This window comes from Lithobates pipiens, unplaced genomic scaffold, assembly GCF_037356315.1.
Source record: "Lithobates pipiens isolate NorthernLeopardFrog02 unplaced genomic scaffold, aLitPip1_a1.2 Scaffold_8, whole genome shotgun sequence".
Taxonomy (NCBI): domain Eukaryota; kingdom Metazoa; phylum Chordata; class Amphibia; order Anura; family Ranidae; genus Lithobates; species Lithobates pipiens.
In genome coordinates this window covers 489,460,791-489,488,239 of record NW_027507903.1, presented here as the reverse complement: position 1 = coordinate 489,488,239, position 27,449 = coordinate 489,460,791, and the positions used below count along the sequence as shown (strand labels likewise).

Genomic DNA, 27,449 nt, shown 5'->3' with positions numbered 1-27,449 from the left:
CGGCAAAATGCACATTTTAAACATAGGTTACATTCTGTCCATTAAGCTTTACAGGCGTTTGGCGTTTCAAATGCCTCTGAACATCTGTCCTGAGTGCTTATTTTTTTTTTTTTGCTTTACAAAAAATGCTTCTAAACTCAGCTGCCTAGAAAGGGCTATAGGCGACCCTGTGTACATGGTACTTGTAAGATAACATAGAGGAGAGTTCAGGGGCAGCTGAAAAAAACTGAAACTGCTCCTAAACGCCCGTTTACCAGCAGCAGTATACATGAGGCCTAAAAGTTTAAAGTGATCCTAAAGTCTTGTTGTGTGTTTTTTTTTTTTTTTTTTTTTTTTTTTTTTAAGAAAAAAAAAAAAAATGTTCTTACCTGCTCTGAGAAATAGTTTTGTACAGAGCAGCCCAAATTCTCCTCTTCTTGGGTCCCTTGCTGATGCTTCTGGCCCCTCCTTGCTGAGTGGCCCCGTAGCAAGCGGCTTGCTACGGGGGCACCCGATCCGAGCCGAAGCCCTGTGTGTCCTTTCGCCCTTCTCTCTCCTCATTTGCTTACTGACCTCGATTGACAGCAGCGAGGGCCAATGGTACCACGCGGCCATTGAGGGAGAGTCCGGGGCAACCTGGACTGTTCTGCAGCATAGCTGGATTGCTATACTTACCTGGATGAACCTCAGGTAAGTATTAAGGGGGCTGAGGGGGGCTTCTACACACAAGGTTTTTGTCTCCATGCATAGAATGGATTAAGATTAAAAAAAAATTACTTTACGACCACTTTAAGTCACCATTTAAGCTTATTTTTGTTTTTAAAAGCCCCAGAGATAGGGACAGACACAGAGCCATTGAAAATCCCTAGTTATAAAACTGTCTCATTTAGTAGTGGTATAACTGAATAAGAAAGCTGTCGTGTTTTTTTTTTTTTTTTTTTTTAATATGGTAGATGAGTAATAATGTGGTGTGCCATGCCGAGATCAGTGGATCACCTTTCCTCATTAACGTGTCAGCTATCTCCAGGAAGGCACTCTGTCCTCATGTGGATGACGTGTTGAGGTCAGAAGGCTCTTTATGGGCAGAAAATACCGGACCGCATCCAAGATGGTGGTGGGGAGGGGGGAGGTCTACATCCAACAACAAAGTATACTAGATTATAATGTTGTGTGAAAAAAGAAACAAACAAAAAACAAGGATGCAGGAGGTTAAAGTGGTGGAAAAGGCTGAAGGTATACTGTCTGTGTGCCGCTTATCCACTATCCACTATCCACTCTCTCGATCGGCTGCTAAAACCTCATAAGAGCCCGAGTGCCTTCACCGTCCTTGCCCCTCCCCTACGCGTGTCGACACAGGGTCACATGTCTTCCTCATAGGGATCTCTCTTACATTTAATGTAAGCAGAGTGCAGCATAGTCTTGAAGGAGATGTAGCTGCTGAAGGCAGGACTGTCAGTGATGGAGCCAGATATGCCAAAAACTCAACGACCGGCGGTGCCTATGACCATAACATTAGGGCAGGCATTGGGAGGGATGGGAACAGAACTGGTTTCAGAGTCTCCACCTCCTTTCCTAAGTGACCCAGGACTGAAATAAAAAAAAATGCTTTTAATTCAGTGGTCGGTGCAGACTGAGAGCCACAATTGATAAGTGCCGCTGCAGTGTGGCGAGCAGACGCAATAACAGTCCACACTGCCTGGCTCATGGGAGCTAGTTAACACTTTGTTGGTATGCACACCGGATAAACAGAGGAAAGCACACTAACAAGACAAAGATGGTACATGAATATCATAGGAAGTGTCAATTGGTGAGCATAGAGAATCAACATAGTAAGACAAAGATAATTAAAATATCACATGCAGCCGCAAAATCAAAACCTAAAGTATAAAAAATAAAAAATAAATTGATTTAAAAAATTCACATTCTATGAAATTCTCCCAAAATTCTGAGCTCATTATCCTAAAGGGGATGGTTCTAAAGATAAATTAGTATTACAATAGTGGTGTAACCCCCTTGTTCCTAATATGTACAAACTTTACTAGATAAGTATGACAACTCATAAAAGGGCTAAAAGAAATAATTATGTGCCCTATTATAGTAGTGGTGTGAACCACTCTATATAAGGCTGAAGAATTCATAAACTATTTTATATGATAGTGTGGACCTCCTAACTCTTCATTTAACCCTTTGGAAGACGGAGTGTAAAAAGATGATGCTTTCTGGCAGCATTGTGCAGGGCTTAATTCCTCTTTAAGACCCCGTACACACCTGAACTTTTGTAGCCTGAAGCTCCAGAGCACTCGGGGAGAAAAAAAAATCATTGCATTACTATGGTGGTGATTCACATCTCCACTCCAAAATGCCTGAAGCCAAACACATTCAAGTGGATGTAAACCCCAATTTTTTTTTTTTTTTTATGTCATAATGTAGAGTATAAGATTTCCTATCATTTAAGGCCCAGTCTTGCCACAAAGAGTTAATCCAGCTCTGAGCAATCCTCTTATTGTTCAGTGAGATAAATCTTGACAGAGAAAAACTTTGTCAAATCCTCCCCCTTGCTGTGAGTGACAGGTGATTTACATATCTCGTGCACTAGCCTAAGAGACATGCATTATTTTTTAATTCCCTCCCACTCCTTTCTTCTGCTGCTCTTCAAGGATTGGCTGTTCCCCACCTCAGCATGATTTGGCATGCTGAAGTCATGTAGAGACTTTTCTGGGTTTTGACTGGATGTTGGTGATCATAGCAGAAGTTCAGTGTAAGAAATACACAGGAGAAAATGCATGTTGATGAAGGGAGTGTAGAGGTGGGTGGGGAGTCTACTGACATCACGACTCCACCCACGGAGCCCTGGAAAACAGACCCACCCACAAAAACTGCAGTTTTTTGGGTCTCCTAGCAGAGGGGAGCCATTTGACAGTTAAGTATACATGCGGGAGGCATGTATATCCTTCTAGATAACCAATATTACAATAGTTTAGAAAGGATGAGAGTGGGTTTATATCCACTTTAAGCTCAAAACATTTTTGGCGCTACTATTGTAGCAGATTGATAGAATTGCATTGGTGAACACCAAAATGCGCAATACACACATTTTGTCATGAGTTAAAGTGTATCTTTAGGCTGGCTTCCAGGATTTCTGTTTAGTGAATTGCAGTGGAGTCCTTGTGCATCTTCAGGTCCGAATTCAGACAAACATTCAGCTAGAAATCTCACCTGAAACCGTGAACAGAGACGCTCCGGACCCCTGCTGTGAGCTGCTCTGCACGGCAGTGTGAACCCAGCTTTAAGCTGATATGTCTACCCACCAACAAGTAATGTCACAAATGATACTGTTTTCTGTAGTCTAATACAAAAACGCCTGAAGCTCAAACGTAGTAACAAAATGGGTGAAATAAACGCAATGCTCAGATATGAATGCAGCCTAAAACTAGACTTTTGATACTATTGCGGTAAATGTAAAGAGGAGACAAAAATTGGGAGTTTATTGTACCCCATGCACACAAAACACGGATGGTTGCACCATCCACTTTTTTGTATTGTTTATATGTTTTTTTTTTTTTAAGATTATGTAAAAAAATGTTTTAATATTTTGTATACCAGTGTATTGTGTGCATGGGGTACCAATAAAGTCCCAATTCTTGTCTGCTTTTTGAATTTCTTGCAGATAGGATGTGGTGGTACCCCTCTTGGGTAAATATCTTGGCATTGATCCCATCTTCTAGTTTTGTACTTCTGTACATAGTGCTGTCACCGTAAGGTTCAGGCACTTTGTAGGTCGAATGATTTGCAGTTTATAGCACTGCTAGAGCCTGTTGAGAATGTTGTCCAGTGTTTGCATGTTGTATTTCTATTCCTTTTGGTGCTGCAGATTTCAAGTTGTAAATTCTACTTTCCATCCGAGACCATTAAATAAAATGTAAATAATGTAAATATTTAAAGGGTTATTAAACTCACAAGTGTAAAATCAGTCTGTATTTGCAGTAAGGCATGCTCATTATACCCACTGTGAATGAATGAATGAAATACTTGTATAGCGCACAATGCGAACTGAATCGCCTCTAGGCGAAACTAAGGGGTTAATCCTCTGCACCATGTAAAAAGGCTGTGCTTTCAATTGGTGCCCATCAGTGATGCCTGTCAGTGCCACATATCATTGCTGCCTCATAAGTGCCCACCAGTGCAGCCTCATCAGTGATGGACAAGAAATGCTTCAGAATTTTTAACAATCGAAAATTTTTACAAATTGACTACTAGTTGGAGTATAGTGGTGTCAGGAGGCTTTATCACAAAGCAGAACACTTTCCCAGCTGTCATCCTTGGACTATAGAACACCTCCTCTTTACATTACAGAACTCGAGAGGGGGAGGTGTGTAGTCCTATCACACTTCTGTCCTAGGGTGAAAATGCAGCTCTTTCATAGATACAGTACAGAGAGTTGTCATCCTAGTACAGGATTTGTTACTGGCAGGATCATCAGCTGAAAATAAAGGGGGGGGGGGGAAGACTGAAGAGGCAGCCATCACACCAGCTGTGCATTTGGCTGTTGGTTGCAGTGGCATGTTAATGGTTTACCCTTTTTTCATATAGTTTTGTTGCCACATTCTGACATGGGTTCGCTGTCTGTTTTTTATAGACTTGTGTTGTTGACTCTTCTCCAGCACAAACGTGACATCTGAAGCGTGGGGGGGTGGGTTGTAGAGGGACTTTAATCTTTCTCCAATAAAAGCAAGCGCTTCCCTTTTTATTGGCTTTGTGTCCAGGATACACCCCACAGCACTGGCAACAAGTTGAAAGTTAATCTGTGCGTTCAGATCATCCTTCATAAAAGGGAAAAAAATTTTAAAAAAATTTGCCTTCTGTGAGATCTAAGTTCATCGCCCAACTGTTAGTAGTTGCTTTTGATTACATCAGGGCTGGACAGACTTCAGAAATGTATAGATATATATATATATATATATATATATATATATATATATATATATATATATATATATATATATATAATATTATAGTGTGTGTTTTTTTTATTTTATTTAGTATCTGTGTCTGTTGTAGGTAGTGTGTATGTATTTTATTTTATTCATTTTTACATGCTTTTTACTTCCAAGCCCATTTTATTCCCAGTTCTGCAGTATTGGGTGACCCCCCCTCCCTTGTCTACTGAGGCTCTGGATTTTTTATTTTCTTTTTTCTTCCAGAAATGCACGTTAACTTTATTTTTTATTTTTTTAATCTGACATCTTCTATTTCCTTACTTTAAAAATAAACCTAAAAAAGCTGTTACAGAATACACCCAGGAAATCTATACCCAGTCCCCATACGTTGTGCGAAGCCCAGTATAATGATCTGTGTGCTAGGTGATTCCGCTATGTGTGGAGCTCCTATTTACATTTCACAGATGTTGGGCATGTAATCGGCTTCTGGTTAAACATTGCATCCATCTGGTTATTGGGTTCATCCAGCAGTGAAACACTTGTAGCTAATTGAGCACCTGTCTGTGGGAATGGTGACTTGCCATTGTATTAGTGTATCTTTTGCTCCTACGTGTCGCCACGTACTCCACCCTGAATGCCTAGCAGCTGTTTATAGAACTGGGAGCACACTGAACCGGGAATTGTCATTTACGCTTTAAAAAGGCATATTAACCACTTAGGAACTGGCTATATATGGGTTCCTTTTGTCGCATTAAAGTAGGCCTCAAATCTATTTTTCTGCACTTAAGAATCCATCTTAAAATGGGTTGTGAATGCACAGAAAAATAAGCCCTGTGCAGTTTATTTTCTTTATACCTCATCTGTTTGTTGCAGTGCGCTATAATGTGGGTACATTGCAGCTTAAATTATATTGTGCATTGGGGTGTAATTAACTTCAGTTCACCTCAGTTCACAACTACAGGGTGTCACCATGTGATGAAATAATGGAGGTCATGATGCACCTTTTATGGTGTGAATGAGCTCTTCCTGCATGACATTTCTGTGCATCAACGGTTGGCATTTTTTCTTTTTAATCCTGTGGGGTTTTTTTGTTTTGTTTTTTACCATCTCAGTCCTGCTTTTCTTCTCTGGCCACTTTCCAGAATACATGCATGTCAATCTGTAATTCAATATATAAAGCAGAAAATGTATACAGTAGAAATACAAATATTAATATACCCGTATTTGCCGGCGTATAAGACGACCCCCAATTTTTCAAGTAAAAACATAGGTTTTGGGCAATACTCGCAGTATAAGACTACCCCCCTTCTGAGGCAACACCATTTAAAAAAAACATTAGGACCATTAATGAACACAAAGCAAGAATGCCAACTACTCATCCGCCATGCTGTGATATGTCATAAAGTAAATCAAACAATAATAACACAGAGATCTATTGAATGCCACAACTCTGGAAAGTAGAATTTTTCACTAACCAAATCTATTCCACTTTTGGGTTACATTCTATGGGAATTGTCCACCAAAATGCATTTAATAAATCCCCTGTCATATGTCCCAGATTTACCTGTCCCTCTTGGGTGCCTGGGACCTCAAAGGCAAACAGCAGGATGTATAGTAGTAGGAGATCAGTGAATGGATTTACCCAGGGAAGTATGGTGAGCGGTGTATTATTTTAATGAATACAACCCCTGCTTGGATTGGCAGAGGCTGTAGCATCACCAGTCTCGCTCTCGCTCTCGCTCTCGCTCTCTCTTTCGCTCTCGCGCTCTCTTTCGCTCTCGCTCTCTCTTTCGCGCTCGCTCTCTCTTTCGCGCTCGCTCTCTCTTTCGCGCTCGCTCTCTCTCTTTCGCGCTCGCTCTCTCTTTCGCGCTCGCTCTCTCTCTTTCGCGCTCGCTCTCTCTCGCTCTCGCGCTCGCTCTCTCTGGCTCTCGCGCTCGCTCTCTCTGGCTCTCGCGCTCGCTCTCTCTGGCTCTCGCGCTCGCTCTCTCTGGCTCTCGCGCTCGCTCTCTCTGGCTCTCGCGCTCGCTCTCTCTGGCTCTCGCGCTCGCTCTCTCTGGCTCTCGCGCTCGCTCTCTCTGGCTCTCGCGCTCGCTCTCTCTGGCTCTGATTCATTAATAGAATACATCGCTCGCCGGGATTGGCTCAATGGCGTATACTGATTTTAGCTGAAGCCACATACCGTATTAGCAGACATTTGGGGGCTGACAACCATCGGGCAGCATTGTATACCCGGCGTATAAGACGACCCCCGATTTTTGTCCATTTTTTTTAAAGTGTAAAAGGTAGTCTTATAGTCTTATACGCCAGAAAATACAGTACACATTTTCTTAATCACATTTCATATTTGTGTATATTTGTTTTCACACTTTTTTAAAAATTGTGTTACATATGAAAAAGTACGGACACTTTTTGAAGAGTGTGTGTTTGCGTGCATGTATGTATGTGTGTGTGTGTATACAGTGCCTTGCGAAAGTATTCGGCCCCCTTGAACTTTTCAACCTTTTGCCACATTTCAGGCTTCAAACGTAAAGATATAAAATTTTAATTTTTTGTGAAGAATCACCAACAAGTGGGACACAATTGTGAAGTGGAACGAAATCTATTGGACAATTTTAAACTTTTTTAGCAAATAAAAAACTGAAAAGTGGTGCGTGCAAAATTATTCGGCCCCTTTACTTTCAGTGCAGCAAACTCACTCCAGAAGTTCAGCGAGGATCTCTGAATGATCCAATGTTGTCCTAAATGACTGATGGTGATAAATAGAATCCACCTGTGTGTAATCAAGTCTCTGTATAAATGCACCTGCTCTGTGATGGTCTCAGGGTTCTGTTGAACACGCAGAGAGCATCATGAAGACCAAGGAACACACCAGGCAGGTCCGTAATACTGTTGTGGAGAAGTTTAAAGCCGGATTTGGATACAAAAAGATTTCCCAAGCTTTAAATATCCCAAGGAGCACTGTGCAAGCGATCATTTTGAAATGGAAGGAGTATCAGACCACTGCAAATCTACCAAGACCTGGCCGTCCCTCTAAACTTTCAGCTCAGACAAGGAGAAGACTGATCAGAGATGCAGCCAAGAGGCCCATGATCACTCTGGATGAACTGCAGAGAACTACAGCTGAGGTGGGAGAGTCTGTCCCTAGGACAACAATCAGTCGTACACTGCACAAATCTGGCCTTTATGGAAGAGTGGCAAGAAGAAAGCAATTTCTCAAAGATATCCATAAAAAGTCTCGTCTAAAGTTTGCCACAAACCACCTGGGAGACACACCAAACATGTGGAAGAAGGTGCTCTGGTCAGATGAAACCAAAATCAAACTTTTTGCCCACAATGCAAAACGATATGTTTGGCGTGAAAGCAACACAGCTCATCACCCTCAACACACCATCTCCACTGTCAAACATGGTGGTGGCAGCATCATGGTTTGGGCCTGCTTTTCTTCAGCAGGGACAGGAAAGATGGTTAAAATTGAGGGGAAGATGGATGCAGCCAAATCCAGGACCATTCTGGATGAAAACCTGTTGGAGTCTGCAAAAGACCTGAAACTGGGACGGAGATTTATCTTCCAACAAAACATACAGCAAAATCTACAAAGGAATGGTTCACAAACGTATCCAGGTGTTAGAATGGCCAAGTCAAAGTCCAGACCTGACTCCAATCGAGAATCTGTGGAAAGAGCTGAAAACTGCTGTTCACAAACGCTCTCCATCCAACCTCACTGAGCTCGAGCTGTTTTGCAAGGAAGAATGGGCAAGAATTTCAGTCTCTAAATGTGCAAAACTGATAGACATACCCCAAGCGACTTGCAGCTGTAATCGCAGCAAAAGGTGGCTCTACAAAGTATTACCGCAAGGGGGCCGAATAATTTTGCACGCCCCACTTTTCATTTTTTTATTAGTTAAAAAAAGTTTCAAAAATCCAATAGATTTCGTTCCACTTCACAATTGTGTCCCACTTGTTGGTGATTCTTCACAAAAAATAAAAATGTTATATCTTTATGTTTGAAGCCTGAAATGTGTCAAAAGGTTGAAAAGTTCAAGGGGGCCGAATACTTTCGCAAGGCTGTGTGTGTGTGTGTGTGTGTGTGTGTGTGTGTGTGTGTGTGTGTGTGTGTGTGTGTGTTTATATTTAAAAAATTTTTTGTAAATGTATGTATATAATTATCTCATAAAAGTGAGTACACCCCACACATTTTTGTAGATATTTTATTATACCTTTTCATGTGACAACACTGAAGAAATTGCACTTTGCTACAATGTAAAGTAGTGAGTGTTCAGCTTGTATAACAGTGTAAATTTGGTGTCCCGTCAACATAACTCAACACACAGCCATTAATGTCTAAACTGCTGGCAACAAAAGTGAGTACACCCTAAGGAAAAATGTCCAAATTGGGCCCACAGTGTCAATTTTTTTCAATATTTTCCAGCACTGCCTTAACCCTCTTGGGCATGGAGTTCACCAGTGCATCACAGTATGCCACTGGAGTCCATTTCCACTTCTCCATGATAACAACACAGAGCTGGTGGATGTTGGAGACCTTGCGCTCCTCCACCCTCCACTTTTGAGGATGCCCCACAGATGCTCAATAGGGTTTAGGTCTGGAGACGTGCTTGGCCAGTCAGTCACCTTTACCCTCAGCTTCTTTAGCAAGGCAGTGGTCGTCTTGGAGGTGTGTTTGGGGTCATCATGTTGTAATACTGCCCTGCGGCCCAGTCTCCAAAGGTAGGGGATCATGATCTGCTTCAGTATGTCATAGTGCATGTTGGCATTCATGGTTCCCTCAATGAACTGTAGCTCCCCAGTGCCAACAGCACTCTTGCAGCCCCAGACCATGACACTCCCACCACCATGCTTGACTGTAGGCAAGACACACTTGTCTTTGTACTCCTCACCTGGTTGTCACCACACACACTTGACTCCATCTGAACCAAATAAGTTTATCTTGCTCTCATCAGACCACAGGACATGGTTCCTGTAATCCGTGTCCTTAGTCTGCTTGTCTTCAGCAAACTGTTTGCAGGCTTTCTTGTGCATCATCTTTAGAAGAGGCTTTCTTCTGGGATGACAGCCATACAGACCATTTTGATGCAGTGTGTGGTCTGAGCAATGACACTGTAGTAAAGTGTAATTTCTTCAGTGTTGTCAGATGTAAATATATAATAAAATATTTACAAAAATGTGAGGGGTGTACTCACTTTTGTGAGATACTGTGTGTGTGTATATGTATGTATATAAATATAATTAGTGTGTGTGTATAAATATTGCTGCTTATGTGTTTCCTCCTGATGAAGGAGCTTTGGCTATAAAACGCGTAGAGCTCATCAGCGACCCTTCTTTTCTCCTACCTTTTGGAGCTCATCTGCCAAAAGCATTATATATTGGTCCGTTTTGGGACAGAGCAGTTGGTCACCTTGACCTATTGTATAATGTAATAAATTTGGGTTGGATATTTACTTTGGGTACGTCAATATGATCATCAGAATCATTTTTAAGAGGTAGTAGGTGTTTTATGCACAATTTCTTTTTCATATTAAGTAAAAATAAAATGTATTTTGATATATGGTTGTGAATTGATATCCGGTGCCTTTTAAAACTCAAGTACTCAGGTGTTTTAATGTTTTAACTAATAGGGTGTGGCATTTTTTAGACCACCAACATTCTGGATTTAACCACTTATAGCAATATGACCATATAGCAGTATGACATAGGCAAAGGGATTGTGATATCCTGATCGGAGGTCATATGACGTACTCAGGATATCAAGTCACTGCACACCCCCAGGGGCACGCATCGCAGCAATCATTGCGGTATGTCAGTCTGACACACCGCAACTCTAATCTAGGTAGAGAGTCTCTGACAGACGCTTTACCACGTGATTAGCCGTGTCCAATCATGGCTGATCACGATGTAAACAGGAAGAGCCATTGATCAGCTTTTCCTCACTCATGTCTGTGAGACACGAGTAGAGGAGAGCCGATTGGCTGATCTCCTGACGGGGTGGTCTGTGCTGATTATCAGCACTCCCCGCCCAGGACAGCCAGGACCACCAGGGAAGGCCACCACACTGGACCACCTGGTATGCCACCCTAGACCACCAGGCAATTGCCAATCGGTGCCAGTGAAAAATGCCTGCCAGTTCCAGCCATCAGTTCCGCCTATCAGTGACCATCAGTGCCACCTCATCGGTGCTGCCTTATCAGTGCCCACCAGTGCAGCTTATCGCTACTTATCAGTGAAGGAGAAAATTTGCTTATTTACTAAATGTTATAACAAAAACAAAGAATTAAAAAAAAAAAAAAATTGGTGTTTTTTTTTCCATCCGTTTAGCAAAAAATAAAAACCATAGAGGTGATCAAATACTGCCAAAATAAAGCTCTATTTGTGGGAACAAAATTATAAAAATTTTAGTTTGGGTACAGTATAGCATGACCGCACAATTGTCATTTAAAAAGTGTCAGTACTGAAAGCTGAAAATTGGCCTGGGCAGGAAGATGCTAAAGTGCCCTGCATTGAAGTGGTTAAAGAATATGTAAACCCAACATTTCGTATTCCTGATATGTGCCTGCTGTATCCTGTACTTTAATGAAAAACTATCCTGTTCTCTTTGTATTGCTTCCTTTGTGTGAAATCCCTGGTGTTCCTGCCAGCCCCTCTGCTTTCCTATTAAAACCTGACCACACTAAGCGGGACACACCATGGTCAGTTTTTCTAGCTATGCTGGGAACTCAGCCTACTCTCCTCCAGTGATCAGATTTGTCCTGACTTGTCTTTCATTGAAAAGATCAGTGTTCTGCTGTTTCTCCTTTCCTAGCTCTCTGAGCTCTTTGTGCAGCTGAGAACAGAGGGTATGTGATCACTTCTAAAAAAAATAAAAAAAAATCTAGTGGTGTGTGTGTGTGTGTGTTTTTTTTTGTTTTTTTTTTTAAGTGTATACACAAATGTTTTAACTTTAATTTCTATTTTAAATTGAATGGGTTGATTTACAAAGTGAGGGTTTACAATGACTTTTTAATTGGGAGACAGTTGTCACCCTTAAGGCCGGGTTCACACCGCTGCGATGCGGGAACGCCGCGAATCCGCGGCGTTTTCCCGCATCGCATTACTCCCGCCGGCAGTTCACACTGCCCTATGCGGACGGCTGGGAGTGTCAATGATATGTTAATGACACCCCCAGATCCGTCCGCATATTGCAGTGCGATCTGCCGACTCGCACAGGAATCGGATCGCATGGTGTTAACCCCCATGCGATCCGATTCTGTTGCAGACCAAAAAAAGGGTCCCGTGCGAGTTTGCTGCGGGAGCGATGCGAATTCAGCCATACTATCTGTATGGCTGAACTTGCATCGCTACGGAGATCGGATGTGATTTGCGGTGCGAATCACATCCGGATCTCCCCCCGCAGCAGTGTGAACCCAGCCTAAAAAGGAAGCGCTTAAACAAGGACCTTAATGCAGCATCACCAGGGATTGTTTTAATGAAAACTTCAGATTTTAAAAGGCTGGAAAGAACTTTTAGAATTACTTTAACATTTTGAAGCCTATATGATATTGTATTATTGGGTTTAGATCTACTAGTATGGGGCTTTATGAACCGTGTTCTGCTATACCCAGTTTCTTATGTATCCCATGTCTTGCAGGTTAATGGACACATCTCGGGTACTGCTGACATTTACCAGGAGCGGCTGGGTCGCCTGGAGAATGACAAGGAGTCGCTAGTGCTGCAGGTACGGTGATCTGCAATGGTTCACTGTCTGGTGAAGCATGCCCCCCTTTCATCAAGATCTGAAATTACACACTAGTTTCCTCTGGGCTCCTTCACGTTCTGCTTCTTTAGTCCAAATCCTGCGTGTCTCTTCCCAGGGAGTTGGGGGAAACCTCTTGTCAACTGTAGCTAGATCGACAAGGTACCAATCATGTTACCTGTAGCCCTGATGAAATAGATATGGACAGTTCACAATTGGCCATAGTGGTGAGATTTTCAGACAGGCCCAAGGACACAGCCCTGGACCTGCCTTGGACTACCCAAATTATAAATTTTCTTAATAGGTTTTGCCATAAAAATTTCTTTGAAATCTTAGCTGCATGGCAGTTTAGTCTCCAGAAAGATGCTTGTTTCCTATAATTTGCCATAAATGTATTTGAATATATTTGAGTTTTTTCAGTTACGTTTCCTATCTCCTCATTAAATAGGTGAGTGTGCTCACTGACCAGGTAGAAGCCCAGGGTGAGAAGATACGAGACTTGGAGTTCTGCTTGGAGGAACACAGGGAAAAGCTGAATGCTACGGAGGAAATGCTGCAGCAGGTGAGAAGGCACCCCCTGCTGGGGATAAGATATATTATTTGAAGGACACCTGTACACAAGACTTTTACAGGTCTGTTCCTGGCAACCCAAATCCACAATTTTTTTTTTTTTTTTTTTTTTTACATTTTCTTGTACTTGACCTGATTTTAGCTTTTGAATGGTACAAGATGCTGTTGGCCAACATGTCATAATTACATCCACTGTACAGCTCGTTTTGCACAAAGTGGGCCCCAAACATCAGTTTTTGGGGTCCCCCGGCAGCTCTTGCGGCTCCTCCCCACATTAGATAACCCCCTAGGAGAAGCGCTCTCCTGAGGGGGTTACCTTGCGAGTCCAGCATTCAGCATCCATAGAGGCCGAATGCAGGACTCCGCCCTACCCCCTGAAGCCCCGCGTCATTGGATTTGATTGACATCAGTGGGAGCCAATGGCTGTGCTCCTGTCAATCCAATAAAGAGCAGTGAACCCGTGGAGAGGGGGAAGGTGGGGATGCACCGATAGAAATTCGGGGCTCAGGCAAGTAAAACGGTGGAGCTAGAGGGCCGGTGACTGCAAGGTGTTTTTTTACCTTTTATGCATAGGATGCATTAAGGTGAAAAAACACGAGCCGTTACAACCCCTTTTAACCAAATCACGCTTTCTTGCATGCTTTGAATGTTAACCTGAACTTGGCATGAACATAAACATACAATACTAGCACAAGCTTGTAAATGCAATCACTGGAAGGTCCTTGTACAACCTTTTATTTGCTGGAAACATTTCTTTGTACTGGGGGTGAGTTTTTCAAAACCAAATGGTAAAATATGTAAACCGTATACAAAACTAATTCAGACAAATGGTACATTAGCAGCACGATTGGACCCCTTACACAGAGTACACAGCCATTAAATACAGAGATTATGATCAGACTGGCGGTGACAGGCAGTACAATGGACATTCCTGAACAGCCCTGGATAGATGATCTCTCTTCCAAATTAGGAGCCCATCCTTTTCTCTGCAGTCAGAGGAGGCTTCCTGAAGCCATGCTGAATAATAACGATGTAGTGTGGAGCTTGAGGGTTCTTGGTGACCTAGAAAACTTTCAATGAACTTTTATCCTAAAAAGTTCTGACATGCACGTCTCTGTATCTTAGTCCCATTAACACCTGAAACAAAAGTAGAATGGCTGGACACACTTACCCCACAGTTATTCTGCCAGAGAAGTTTGCAGCATATTTAAAAAAGATCACAAGGTGCTGAACCAGGAAAAAAACTCATCTCCTATGATGCATTGCTATCAGCGTTTGCTGTCTAGTGCAGGTGTAGCTACAGTGCATAGTATAGTATAAAACCTATGGTCTCTTTATGATCTACCTCAAAGTGTAACTCTGATTAATGTTTAGGAACTTCTGAGCAGAACTACACTAGAAACTCAGAAACTTGATCTGATGGCGGAGATTTCTACTCTTAAACTGAAGTTGACTGCAGTGGAGAAGGATCACACGGACTTTGAGGACAAATACAAGGACACAGAGGTATATAAAGACTGACTAACTGCGTGGGCTGGACTGTGACAAACCAGCCAATATCAATAAATGAAATAAATACATTTAATAAAGAATAAAAATATATATGTATATATAATGTAGCCACTGAAGAAGTGAAGAGGAATACTATGGAGTCCTTTGCAAGCTTTGAGGCTGCTGACATCACAGTTTTGGATGTCTACTCAAGTAAATAGCATGCCCAAAACACATTAAGTGCACATATCTTATGGGAAAATTGTTATTGAAGCAAATTGTCTGGTGATGGGGTCTCTAACTCTTCTAGAAGTTATTTGAATGGCTCAGGCATGGTTTTCTCTCTTTTTGTGCCGACTGCCTGTTTGCTCTCACCCCCTCTCTCTTTCCTCTGTTGTTCAGTCTCTTCATAAGATAATATCAGAGTTGAGGCAACAGATGGAGAAACTGGAGGTGGAACTGGCATTGTTTCAAGATAAGAGGTTACAGTATGGGGATCAAGAGGTGACTTGATGTGATGGCTTGTTGCATGGTGTTGGTATATAATATCAAGGGGGTTTTAACTCAATACTTTACCTAATGCTGCCATGGCATTGCCATATAGAGTTGTCTGTGGTCTTCAGAAGGTGGCAGCCACTGTGCATCCCTGACCAGTGAAGGCTTTTCACTCCTGTATTAACTTGTTGCCTAGAAGTGAAACAGGACTTGTTGCCCTGTGCAACCAACTGGACTCCTTTTTATCACCAATGATGCAGTGGAAAAGGTGTAGCTAGTTGTCCTGGGCCCTTTTTAGGGGACCCTTACTATGGCTGACCATAAAATGAAGTCCAGCTTCAATTTTTTTTCTTTATTGTGGGAAAGTGTTAGAAACCTTATTAGGTTTTGATTTGTATTCTATGACTCCATTGGGGAGCTTTCCTTCATGAAAGTCAAAGGAAGATTTGGAGTCCTGGACCCAGTGGTAAGTGTAATCAAATGTGTGGGCTCTAGTTCTAAGAAAGCACTCTATCATACGGGGTCTCCCTATTGGCCACTGGAGCAGTCCAATGAAGATACAAAGGGGGAGGGTGCAGTAAGTCCAATATGAATTTATTAGTCTTAAGAAAAAAAAAACAAGATTAATGAACTTTAAAAAAAAAACAAAAAAAAAACAAGCAGTGTGGATATTAGTTCAGCAGCCAAACTGATGCCCTTTTACACGAATCCTAGACCCTGAAATGCCAAAATGCTTTAGCTGATTATATATATATATATATTTATTTATACATTTTTATTTTTTTACAAGTCTAACACATTTATACTAGACCTAATGTAAATTTATAGAAGTATATGGATATAATCTCCAAGCAGGATCCAGATCCGCCGTTCTATATCCCAGAGGTATAGCAGAATCTAAGTGCGCCCTGGTGATTTCCTTTTAAAACAGCTTTATTTAACAAATGGCTACTCGCATGGGCTTTGAAGAAATGGTGCAAATAGGAGCAGACACCTTAAGCATGGAGGTCCAAGATGACAGCGAGTGACGTCAGAACGTGGCTCATTCCTAGAGTTGCCCCCTCATCCATTTTTAAACCCAAACATATATGAATTACACAGGTTCTGAGGCTAGTTTAATGCAGATAAGGCACCAAGTGAGTTTAATAACCACCTTAATCAGCCACAGAACCTGTGTAATTAATATGTGTTCAGGTTTAAAGGGATGAGGTGGCAACCCTTCTCCTTCCCCCGTACGTGCTACATTCACGCAAACTTCCTCAGCGAGGAGGAGCCAACTAGCGGCACCAGTTTATTTAAATGCATAGCATGGTCATCACATGACAGAGGCATGAAGCCACTCCCTCTACAGGAAGGACATCACCAAGCCTGACCTGCAGTGAATCTACAGACAGGAAGTAGAAATCTTACATTGCCAACTTAAGACTGTAAACACTGATTTCTTGTGGCCAAAAAAAGGAATGACATGCCATATTTCTCTTTGCACTGATTGTAATTCATTTGATATTATAGCCACTCAATGCTCTTTTCCTCAAACTAACATGTTGCAAGTGCTGAAATGCAGCAGTGTTAATTTAGTCGACTAAAATTACTAAAACATTTTAGTCGACTAAATGAATACCATTTTAGTCTCCTAAAATATGACTAAAACTAAAACAATTGAGATGACTAAAATGCGAATAAAACTAAAATGCCATTTTAGTCGAAAGATTAAAACTAAATTGAAATTGGACTTCAAAATTAACACTGGTCTGTAGTGCATGTTTGTACCTGAATACCATAAATAATAACACATTCGATTTTTCACTCCAGCAGTATATAATGAGTTTGGAAATTGTAGAGAAATGTTAACTAACGCATTACAATTTAATTACACCCATTCGATTTTAGACAACTAAAATTAGTTTTAATCGACTAAAATGTACTAGAGATTTTAGTTGACTAAAATCTACTGGAGATTTAGTCGACTAAATACGACTAAAACAATTGCAGAAGACTAAAATGGGACTAAAACTAAAATGCCATTTTAGTCCTAAGACTAAAACTAAATTGAAATTTGCTGCCAAAATTAACAGTGAAATGCAGGCTTACAGTTTCCCAGCTGTCTGTGGTTAGTTATTGGGTTTTGTAAAAGTAAAATTTATTACGTGCCACTGCTACCTTTTCAGTGTACATGTGTGTAAGGAAAACTACAGAAAGGAATAGTTTTGTTACATCTGCCCTTCATTCTTGATGTCACTGTACTAAGGAACAGAGCTCATGGATTCTCTGCAAGTTCAGAAATAGTAATGTCGCTGTGCTATGGAATAGAACTTGCTGATCCTGCCTGTGTTCAGAAATAGCTGCAACTGATGTGTGCAAATTGCATGGTGGATGCCAATTTAACTGCCACTTCCTCCTCTTTGTGTGCTGAAAATAACACGCAGTCTGTAGAATGTTGTGCCGTGACGTATCCTACATATTACTGATATGCCAGTGTGTGATGGCCAACAATTCCCTCTCTTCATTTATATAAAATAACTCAATCTACAGTATGCCTTTCTGTCTGTTTATCTTTATCTTTATCTCTCCCTTCCTGTCTTTTTTTTTTTTTTTCCTATATATCTATTCATTGTCTCTATAGCTCTCTGTAATACATCTATATTCCCCTAGTCTGTTTTGATTTTTTTTCTCTTTCTCCTCTCCACCCTCCCTCTTCTCGCTCCCTCTCTCCTCTCCACCCTCCCTCTTCTCGCTCCCTCTCCCCTTCTTTCTCTCCTCTCGCTCCCTCTCCCCTTCTTTCTCTCCTCTCGCTCCCTCTCCCCTTCTTTCTCTCCTCTCGCTCCCTCTCCCCTTCTTTCTCTCCTCTCGCTCCCTCTCCCCTTCTTTCTCTCCTCTCGCTCCCTCTCCCCTTCTTTCTCTCCTCTCGCTCCCTCTCCCCTTCTTTCTCTCCTCTCGCTCCCTCTCCCCTTCTTTCTCTCCTCTCGCTCCCTCTCCCCTTCTTTCTCTCCTCTCGCTCCCTCTCCCCTTCTTTCTCTCCTCTCGCTCCCTCTCCCCTTCTTTCTCTCCTCTCGCTCCCTCTCCCCTTCTTTCTCTCCTCTCGCTCCCTCTCCCCTTCTTTCTCTCCTCTCGCTCCCTCTCCCCTTCTTTCTCTCCTCTCGCTCCCTCTCCCCTTCTTTCTCTCCTCTCGCTCCCTCTCCCCTTCTTTCTCTCCTCTCGCTCCCTCTCCCCTTCTTTCTCTCCTCTCGCTCCCTCTCCCCTTCTTTCTCTCCTCTCGCTCCCTCTCCCCTTCTTTCTCTCCTCTCGCTCCCTCTCCCCTTCTTTCTCTCCTCTCGCTCCCTCTCCCCTTCTTTCTCTCCTCTCGCTCCCTCTCCCCTTCTTTCTCTCCTCTCGCTCCCTCTCCCCTTCTTTCTCTCCTCTCGCTCCCTCTCCCCTTCTTTCTCTCCTCTCGCTCCCTCTCCCCTTCTTTCTCTCTCTCTCCTTTCGTTATTTTTCTACAATTGGATGCTATGGTCAGCATATTGTCTATCCCTACTGTGTCTAAAACCAACCTGAAGGGAAAACGAGTGATAAACTCTGCTTTGGTTGCCCATTACAGAAGGTTTTGTGCGTTTGTGGTGGAGTCACAGCAAGTTGCAGTTTTAGAAGCCCTATGTGGGTATAGCTGGGTAGCTCAGATTTTTGTATTATCCATCGTGGGGGAGCAAGTTTCTCAGTAGAATTTCTGGCTTTCTCTCCTGGTACAGGGCCTGATGCAGGAAATGAACGAGCTGCGACTCCGAGTGGTGGAAATGGAAAATGAACGGACCCAATATGAGAAGAAGCTAAAGTCCACCAAGGCAAGTTACCAACTGTAATTTCCCTGTGTGCACATTAAAGAGAACCAGCCTCCTCTGGGCTTATATAGGACTTTGAATATTCCACCATAAACTATTGTAAAAGTGACAGATTGCTTGTATAAGATTTTTAACGTGCTCTCCCAGCTCCTGAGAGTGCACAGCAGCATAATCATTAGCGCCTTTCATAGCCCCATGATTGAGCCCCGTTTTGGGGTGTACAGATGAGTGGGCCTTTTTATATATGTCTGCTTCCTGTTTTGTGAACTGTTGCCTCCTGGGACAATAAAAAAAAAAGGACTTACACTTTAACTACATGATTATTTGATGCTGCCATGCACAACCAGGATCTAGTAGACAGCATGTGTTACAGCTAAACTGTTAACACTGCAAGAAATCGTATTAGATCCAGGCCAAATTACAGGTCAAAATCGTTGATGTCAGTATGTGCTGGTTTGCACTTTCTCTCTTGCTCTGCCTTTCTCTCTTTCATTGCTTTCTCTGTCACCAGTCTTTAATGGCCAAGCTTTCTAGCATGAAAATCAAAGTGGGTCAGATGCACTATGAGAAGCAGCGGATGGAGCACAAGTGCCAGACATTGAAGGTGCCGTACCACTGCCATTGCCTGCAGTCTGTATTTCTTGTCTGATTGTTTTACGGCCTTGCGGTGCTTGCATTTGAGCATGTATGCTGTGTTCTCCCATGTGACAACCTCGCATCACCACAAGTTTTTAAGTGCTGAACCTTTTTCTTTTTTTTTTTTTTTTTCTTTTTTTTGTTATGTTGTTGACCCAGTTGAGGAGGTTCGGTTCTTTCTTGCTGCTTGTCCTAACATGACCGTTGACATACAGTGCTCAGCATAAACCAACAGATTTGTCAGAAAACCTTTACTTTCCATTCAGAACAGACATTTTCTATGGGACACTATACTACAAAATACTCCCACAAATGCGGGCAATTGTGTGCAACCAAGATTTGTTCATTTGTACACACAAATCATTTTTTCTAACTTTTTTGCAAAAATGAATACACCCCAATGAAAATCCTAGGCCCCTTTCACACATATGGACCATTCGTCCGTCGACAGATGAAAAACTGACATCAATGTATTCCTATGGAAAAACCGATGACAACAGATCTTCTATTTTCATCTACTTCCGTAAACATCCAGGTTTTTTTTTTTTGACCGGATGAAAGCTCTATTTTTCATCTGTCAAAAAAACGGATGGGACGAAAATGGACGTTAATTGATAAATGGTCAGTTTTTCATGCTTTTTTGCATTGGTAGTGGATGTAAAAAAACCTGATGGAAAACTGATGAAAAACAAGTGAACTGATGAAAAGAACGGTCCGTATGTGTGGAAGTTCAGAGCAAAGCTAAATTTTAGACAGCAAAATCCTAATTTAACAAGAATTTAACTACAGGCAACCCTAATTATTCATTAAACAGGTGTCCAGCAGACAGCTGATTATAAAAGGGGCTTTACTTGACAAAGAAAACCCCTTGCAGTTTCATGCTGTCAGCATTGGTACCACACGGACGAGAAAAAGGCCTGAGAAAGAAAATTTCTTTACACAAGAAAGGTGAAGGCTACAAGCGGATCAGCAAAGCTTTACTTATCGGTCAGAATTCTGTAACAAAAGTGATATACAAAAACTTAACAAAGATGGAACTGCAACCATCCAACAGAGACCTCCAAGCTGTCCATGGAAGTTAATCCCTCAACAGTCTTCTGATAGAAAAAAATTCTTGAGGAAAAATCGGCATTCAAGTTCACTGCAGTTAAAGAAGTAGAAGGCCAAACTGGGGTGATTTGTTTCCTGTAACAAAACACGGTGTGCGCTGCAGACGAATGGAATGCATAGGTGTCGTCCACGAAGGAAGTCTCTCCTAAATCCAATGCACAAAAAAGCCCACCTAGAATTTGCCAGGGCCCATGATGAAAAAGAGGAGTACTGGAACTCTATTTTGGAGCGATAAGGTCAAGATGAATGTTTTTGGAACTGATGGCTTCAAAACTGTATAATTTCCTGAAGGTGAGGATTACAAAAAAAATATGTGCCTACAGTAAAACATGATGGCAGTGTCCTTCTGTGTGGGGCTGCATGAGTGCTGCTGGTGTCGGTGAGCTGCATTTCATTGATGGTATCATGAATTCAGATGTACTGCTATATATTGAAAGAGAAGATGCTACCATCACTCTGTGCCCTTGGTCGTCATGCACTTTTCCAACATGACAATGATCCAAAACATCTAAGGCCACTGTTGCATTTCTGAAGAAGAAAAGAGTGAAAGAAGTGATTTAGTGGCCAAGTATGTCTACCGATCTGAACCCAATCAAACACCTATGGGGAATTCTGAAGAGACGAGCATCAATCTCCATCCAGCATCCAGGCTCTAAAAGAGGTCGTTCTTGAATGGAAAAAGATAATGTTGTAATATGTCGCCAACTTGTTCAATCCATGTCTAGAAGACCTGATGATGTCCTTACAAAACACTAGTTGTTGTAGTTTTTTGTTGTGGGGTCTATTCACTTTTTCACCTACTAATTTGAGTAAAACTGAAGATTTTGTAATCAGTTATATTATTGACCTTACTTTCATGTAATGAGCTAAACAAATGTTCTATAAAACTCAGTTTTGTCAAAATTATGGAAATTGTTCTTGTGTCCATTGAGATATTGATTAAAATTGTACTTTTCAAAAGGGGTGTACTCATTTTTCAGGCGCTACAGTTCTAAAAATGGCACCTGTATAGCGGCTTTCACACTGGAGCGGTGCGCTGGCGGGGCATTACAAAAAGTCCTGCCAGCAGCTTCTTCAAAGCTCCTCCACCACTGCTCCCCATTGAAATCAATGGGGCAGCTCTGCGATTTCGCTCCGGGATTGCAAAATATCGCTGCTTTACTGCCGACGCCCGGGGTGGCACGGTGTGAAAGGGCTATGAAAGCACTTTATTATATTCGGTAGGTCCAAATACTGTTAATCCTGCCAGAAATGCAGTGCTACCTCTTATCCCAAGCTGTTTTGTAAGCCCCGCCCACAGACCACCTTACCCAGCGTTGCAAAGGAGGTGGTGAGGTGTTCTGTAGTCTTAAACACATGTAACTTCATGTGCACTGAACTGAAATTTCAAACCAGGTCATTTACTTTCTCACCAATGTTCAGTATGTTATGTAAACTCCAATGTCCCCCTGTAATGGAAGGCAAGACTAGGGGGAGGAGCTTCTGTAGTCCTTTCACTGACACTGTAATTCATTTTCTCCAACAAGACAAATGCTAATGAAAGCTATGATGAATAGTTACAAAATCAGCGATATTGTTTCCAGCATTTTTTTTCAGTTGTTCAGCGATGGACTTTGAATAGTGTTCATGTCAATGACCAAATCACGATCGCGCCTCATAAACCTCTATGGCTTAAAGTGTAAGTCCAGGCAGAAACGAACTAACTCTAAACCTGCTTTCTGCCACATTCTAAACCTAATCTTTCCAACCCTGTAAAGCAAAAATTGCTATACTTGACTATTCTGCAGCCGATCTAGTCGACTAAAATGTACCGGAGAGTTAGTAAACTAAAACTATTGCAGAAGACTAAAATGCATTTTAGTTTTAGTCCCAAGACTAAAACTAAATCAAAAATTGCTGCCAAAATGAACACTGCTGGGAAGTGACGCCACCCATAGACTTATTATGGGGCTCCTGTTGTCGGCTGCCTGTCCTGCATCCGCTGCAGAATAGGTAAGTTATAGCGATTTTTGCTTTTCAGTGTTAGATTAGGTTTAGAATGTGGCTGGGAGCAGGTTTGGCGTAAAGGCCCCTTTCACACAGGGTGGATCCGCTGGACGGACTCTGCCAGCTCAGCGGTAGATCACTCTGTTGATCCCCGCTGAGCGGGGGTGGGGGGGGATGGGTGACAGATCCGTCTCCACTCACTGTCGGCAGACACATCTCCACTTTCTCCACTGACATCCGCCTGCCCATAGAAGTCAGTGGGTGGCCCGCTCGGATCCACCAGAAAAATGGACAGGCATATCCGAGCAGGCAGATCTTGTGAAAGGGGCCTAGTTTAGTGCTAGAACTTCCACTTTATCTACTAATTCCTGAAGAGGAGCCGTTAGTAGCACAGCTCACCAACCCAACGATCTAGCACTAGTTGTAGCAGCAACAAATCACCAGCAACTCTTGCAATTACATTTCTAACTACAAAAGGCTGTTGATTGCTCTCATTAGCCTTTTTTTTTATAGCAAAGATTAATCTGCACCTAAAAATTGCCGGTGTGACATCAGGCTAATAATCCTGTCAGACAGGCAATCTACTGCCTGAGAGCCACTATGGAGTTGCTATCTGGGCAATCAAAATCGCTTCCTCACTGCCCGGCTGTTAGCGATTAGGCAGCATTAGGGACCAGTGAAGGAATAATTCCATAGAGGTAGCTGGAAGGCTCTCCCTCGTGATTCTGCCGTGGATGATTTCTACCACTAGCGATCTTGCCTGTGGCGATTTGTCAAAATCGCAAGCAGCTGAATCGCTAAGAGGCTTAATTTTTGTCCTTATGGAATCTTTCCCTCTGTAGCTAAGGCAATGAGATGTCTCTCCCATCACCAGGAATAGAACTTCAGCAGCATTTGGGCCAGCAACATCTCGCCACATCTGGCTAGAGGGAGCGATTCCATTGGAACAGACAGGCAGCCTCCATAGAGATCCTGCCTTTGATGATTTGTCTCTAGCAGCAGAATAGCCCACGTGACATTAGCCATACTATAAGTTGGGTGCACACTGAAAATCAGAAGAAAAATCCTGTACGAGAAACGATTGTTCACTTTTTCGTATAGTAGGTATGCCACTTTTGACATCTGATTCAGACGTTCCAAACGAAAATGTCCAAAGTGAGAAACTCCAAAGAATTTCTGGTACGTGATCAGGACAAACAATTTTCGTTTTATGGTGTACTGCTTTTGTATGAGAAAAATCTGATACGAAAGACCGATCAGAAACAATCAATCCTTGTTGTACGAGAGCTTTCATACTTTATTTCCATCCTCTCTTCTGACTTGCTGTGAAATGTCGAGGAAAACCAGACGATCGTTCACCTGACTTTCTTTATAGTGTGTTTACCCACCTGTAGGCTGCGAAATCTACTCTGTAGATATATTTTGCCAAACCAGAGAGTTTTCCTCAAGGAAATCTATTGACTTTGCCAATTTTTTGGTTTTCCTTTCTCTATCTTTTAGCTTTTCTTTGTTCTTTTGCATCACAACTTTGTCCCTGTGTAATACTTTTATAAACTGGGAAAGTTTTCACAGCACTTCACCAATCTTAAAAAAAAAAAAAAAATATGCCTTGTAGACCTTCAGTGTGATCTGAGATGCCTAAGCTGTGCTGTAGGAGGTTCTCATCCACTAATAAAGTACCAGAAGGTCGATTTTTAAAACTGAAATAAATTCCAGGGAACCTGCCCAGAAATATGGGAGAGGTCATTACTGGCTTGTCTTTCATGCAGGTTGATCCATGCTGTGCTCCCCTGGAACAAGCATGTGGAGTAGATGTCCTCTGTCTGCATGCTGTTTCCAACTCATTAACTTGCTAGATATCGAGATGACCGATGAGGAGCACGCACCTCCTTAGTACTTTAGTATTGCTTATCTCATGAAGCTTCTTTCAGCCACTTCCTATCTACATGCATTGCTTTGGAATGGCTTCCTGGTAGTGACTACTGTGGACCCTGCCTGGGCAATGTGTCTCCACCAGGGGTGGGTAAGACCAGATCACATTTGGGGGACAATTGTCATCTCATAACAGGAAGTGGCAGAAGAACGCTTTTTTTTTTTTTTTTTTCTTTCTTAGATGTAAATTGTTTTAAAACCATTTTTGAAATGACATTAACATGGTAAAGGTTTAAGTGAATGTTTGTTTTTTAGATCTACTTTAAATGTTTTTGAGGAAGAATTGATCGCTCCCCTCTTGGGCACCTATTTGGTTTTCAATTTTTGTAGCATGCTTGTTTGATGTTTGTGATTTTTTTTTTGTTTTTGTTTTTCTGTAATATATATCTATTCACCTTTTTATAGTTTTACATTTGGTGCTTGCTATTTATGAACCAGCAAAATCTTTTCTGTCCATCTGGGGAGCTCTGCTGAGCACTCTGCCACTACTGGGGTCAACTCAGGAGAAAGGCCTCACCCCATTACCCTATTATCCAATGAGCATGCCTACCCCATCACCCTACTGTGTCCAATGAGCATGCCCACCTGATCAATCCACTATCCAATGAGTGCCCCTATCCCATCATCCCACTATCCAAGGAGAGCTTCCACCCTATCACCCTACTATCCAATTAGTGCGTCCCTGATCATCCTAGTATGCAGTGAGAACTCCCACCACATCTCCCTAATTTCTATCCAATGGGAGCTCCCACCCCATCTTGTTATCTAACAAAAGCACTCACCATCTATCATCCTACTACCCAATAAGAATGCCCTCCTCATCACCCTGCTATCCAATGTATGCCCATCCCATCACCCTACTATCCAATGAGTGTGCCCAATCCCTTTGCCCGGCTATCCAATGAGAGCGCTCACCCCATCACCCTACTATTCAATGAGTGCGCTCACCCCGCCACCCTAATATTCAATGAGTGCGCCCTCCCCGCCACCCTACTATTCCATGAGTGCGCCCTCCCCGTTACCCTACTATTCCATGAGTGCGCCCTCCCCGTTACCCTACTATTCCATGAGTGCGCCCTCCCCGCCACCCTACTATTCCATGAGTGCGCCCTCCCCGCCACCCTACTATTCCATGAGTGCGCCCTCCCCGCCACCCTACTATTCCATGAGTGCGCCCTCCCTATCACCCTACTAAGTGTACCAGAACACGGTCCATGCAGAAAAGGGCTGCTAAAAAAAACAAAAAAAAAATATAAATCTCTGTCGGAACTAATTACAATTCTGTCCTTGTACAGGATGAACTCACAATGTTGAAGGAAGAGCTGGAGCTGAAGGAAGCCGACATTAGGAAGTTGCAAGAGAATGTGAATGCCCCGCTGGGGACAGAGAGCAAAGGAACAGGTGACAGAGGTGAGGACTGTATCTTTGCATGTCAAATGTCCTGCAGCCTGCCTGGTGGAGCAGGAGATGCAGATCATTTTTGTGAATCAGCGTTGTGCTTTGCGGTGACTACTTAGAGACCCTGTCACCAATGCCAAAAATGTAGGTAAAAGCACAGAAAAATCCAGTACTTTTTTTAAATGCTTACTGTTCCATTGAACTTGCTAGAAAATGTTACTATTTCAGAAAGAATAGATTCCCTCCTCTATGGGGAGTGTCTTATTACTTTCTGTGCTGGCCCAGCTCCTCCGGCCCTCCCGTTTTTTGTTTTGTTTGTTTGTTTGTTTTTTTTGCAGATTCAGGAGCGAAGGAGTGAAGAGGAATACTATAGACTAGATTTTTTATTTTTTTATGGGATAGAGCAAGGGAGGGTTATAATTTCTGTCACATTGTGGAGATTCCCCTTCACTTCCTGTCACATAGCCAAACAGGAAGTGAGAGGAAATCCCTGAAAATTAAGGGAATTCCTTGGGGATCTTCCAGTCACCAGAACTAGTGTTGCCATTGGAAGATTTCCCCTCTATTGCTTTTTTGGGGACAACCCAAAATTTGGGATTTTCTTTCCCTTTCAATGATGATAGTAAACAGAACAAATAGAGTAAATCTCCCTTCCCGGGACACAGACAGCAATAAAAACTACGGTGTTCTAAACCCTCTCCACTCTATCCAAAACTAAAAAAAAAAAAAACTTTTGCCTTTAGCTATACTTTAAGGGAAGATTATTGAAATTCATGGTCTGGTGACAGGGTCTCTTTAAAGACTGTGTGGAGCTGAGAATCTCAGTGAGCAGGTTATCTGTTTTTGTTTGTTTACAGATTTCCAATAACCATGCATGTCATTTCTGCTTGTTTACTGTAACATCTATTTGGGTGTCATAAGAAAACCAAACTATGCTAAAATACCAAAAGCTAAGATGTGATTTGTTGCTTTACTTAACCCCTTCACACTGACCATACACAAATATGAGGCCCCCACTGGACTGGGCTTGTTTCTGTGGGGCCTCATAATGGCATATTTTCCTTTTTGTGCTGGGAGCGTGCCACATGGCCCCTCCCAGCACAGAGACCAGGGTCTCACTGAGAGCCCGGGCCCCTTTCTACCAATCAGGACCCAAAACGTCTGACTCCTGGTCACCTGACCGCTGCGATCGCCTCTGATTGGTGATCACCGTGATCTGTCACTGTGCAGCCCGCCCCCATGTTTTGTGTCTCTGTGAATGGAAAAGACCGACAGAATATATCTTTCTCTGTTCTTGCAGAAAGGGGAAAAACGTGTGTAGAAAACAATAAAAATAACCTAGATCAAGGTTTAATC

At 42.3% G+C, this 27,449-nt stretch overlaps 1 protein-coding gene across 17 annotated transcripts in view; it reads left to right on the top strand.

Moving 5' to 3' along the window:
* LOC143960435 (liprin-beta-1-like) overlaps window positions 1-27,449 on the top strand; it is a 172,035-nt gene that overhangs the window by 99,793 nt on the left and 44,793 nt on the right. For 10 of the 17 annotated variants that reach the window (XM_077469056.1, XM_077469046.1, XM_077469045.1 and 7 more), the window contains exons 4-10: window positions 12,556-12,642; window positions 13,109-13,222; window positions 14,605-14,736; window positions 15,124-15,225; window positions 18,942-19,034; window positions 19,543-19,635; window positions 25,991-26,105. In XM_077469056.1, the coding sequence (XP_077325182.1) occupies window positions 12,556-12,642; window positions 13,109-13,222; window positions 14,605-14,736; window positions 15,124-15,225; window positions 18,942-19,034; window positions 19,543-19,635; window positions 25,991-26,105 (736 nt within the window). The remainder of the gene's footprint in view (window positions 1-12,555; window positions 12,643-13,108; window positions 13,223-14,604; window positions 14,737-15,123; window positions 15,226-18,941; window positions 19,035-19,542; window positions 19,636-25,990; window positions 26,106-27,449) is intronic. The other 7 variants (XM_077469057.1, XM_077469055.1, XM_077469054.1 and 4 more) reach the window with 3 other exon arrangements.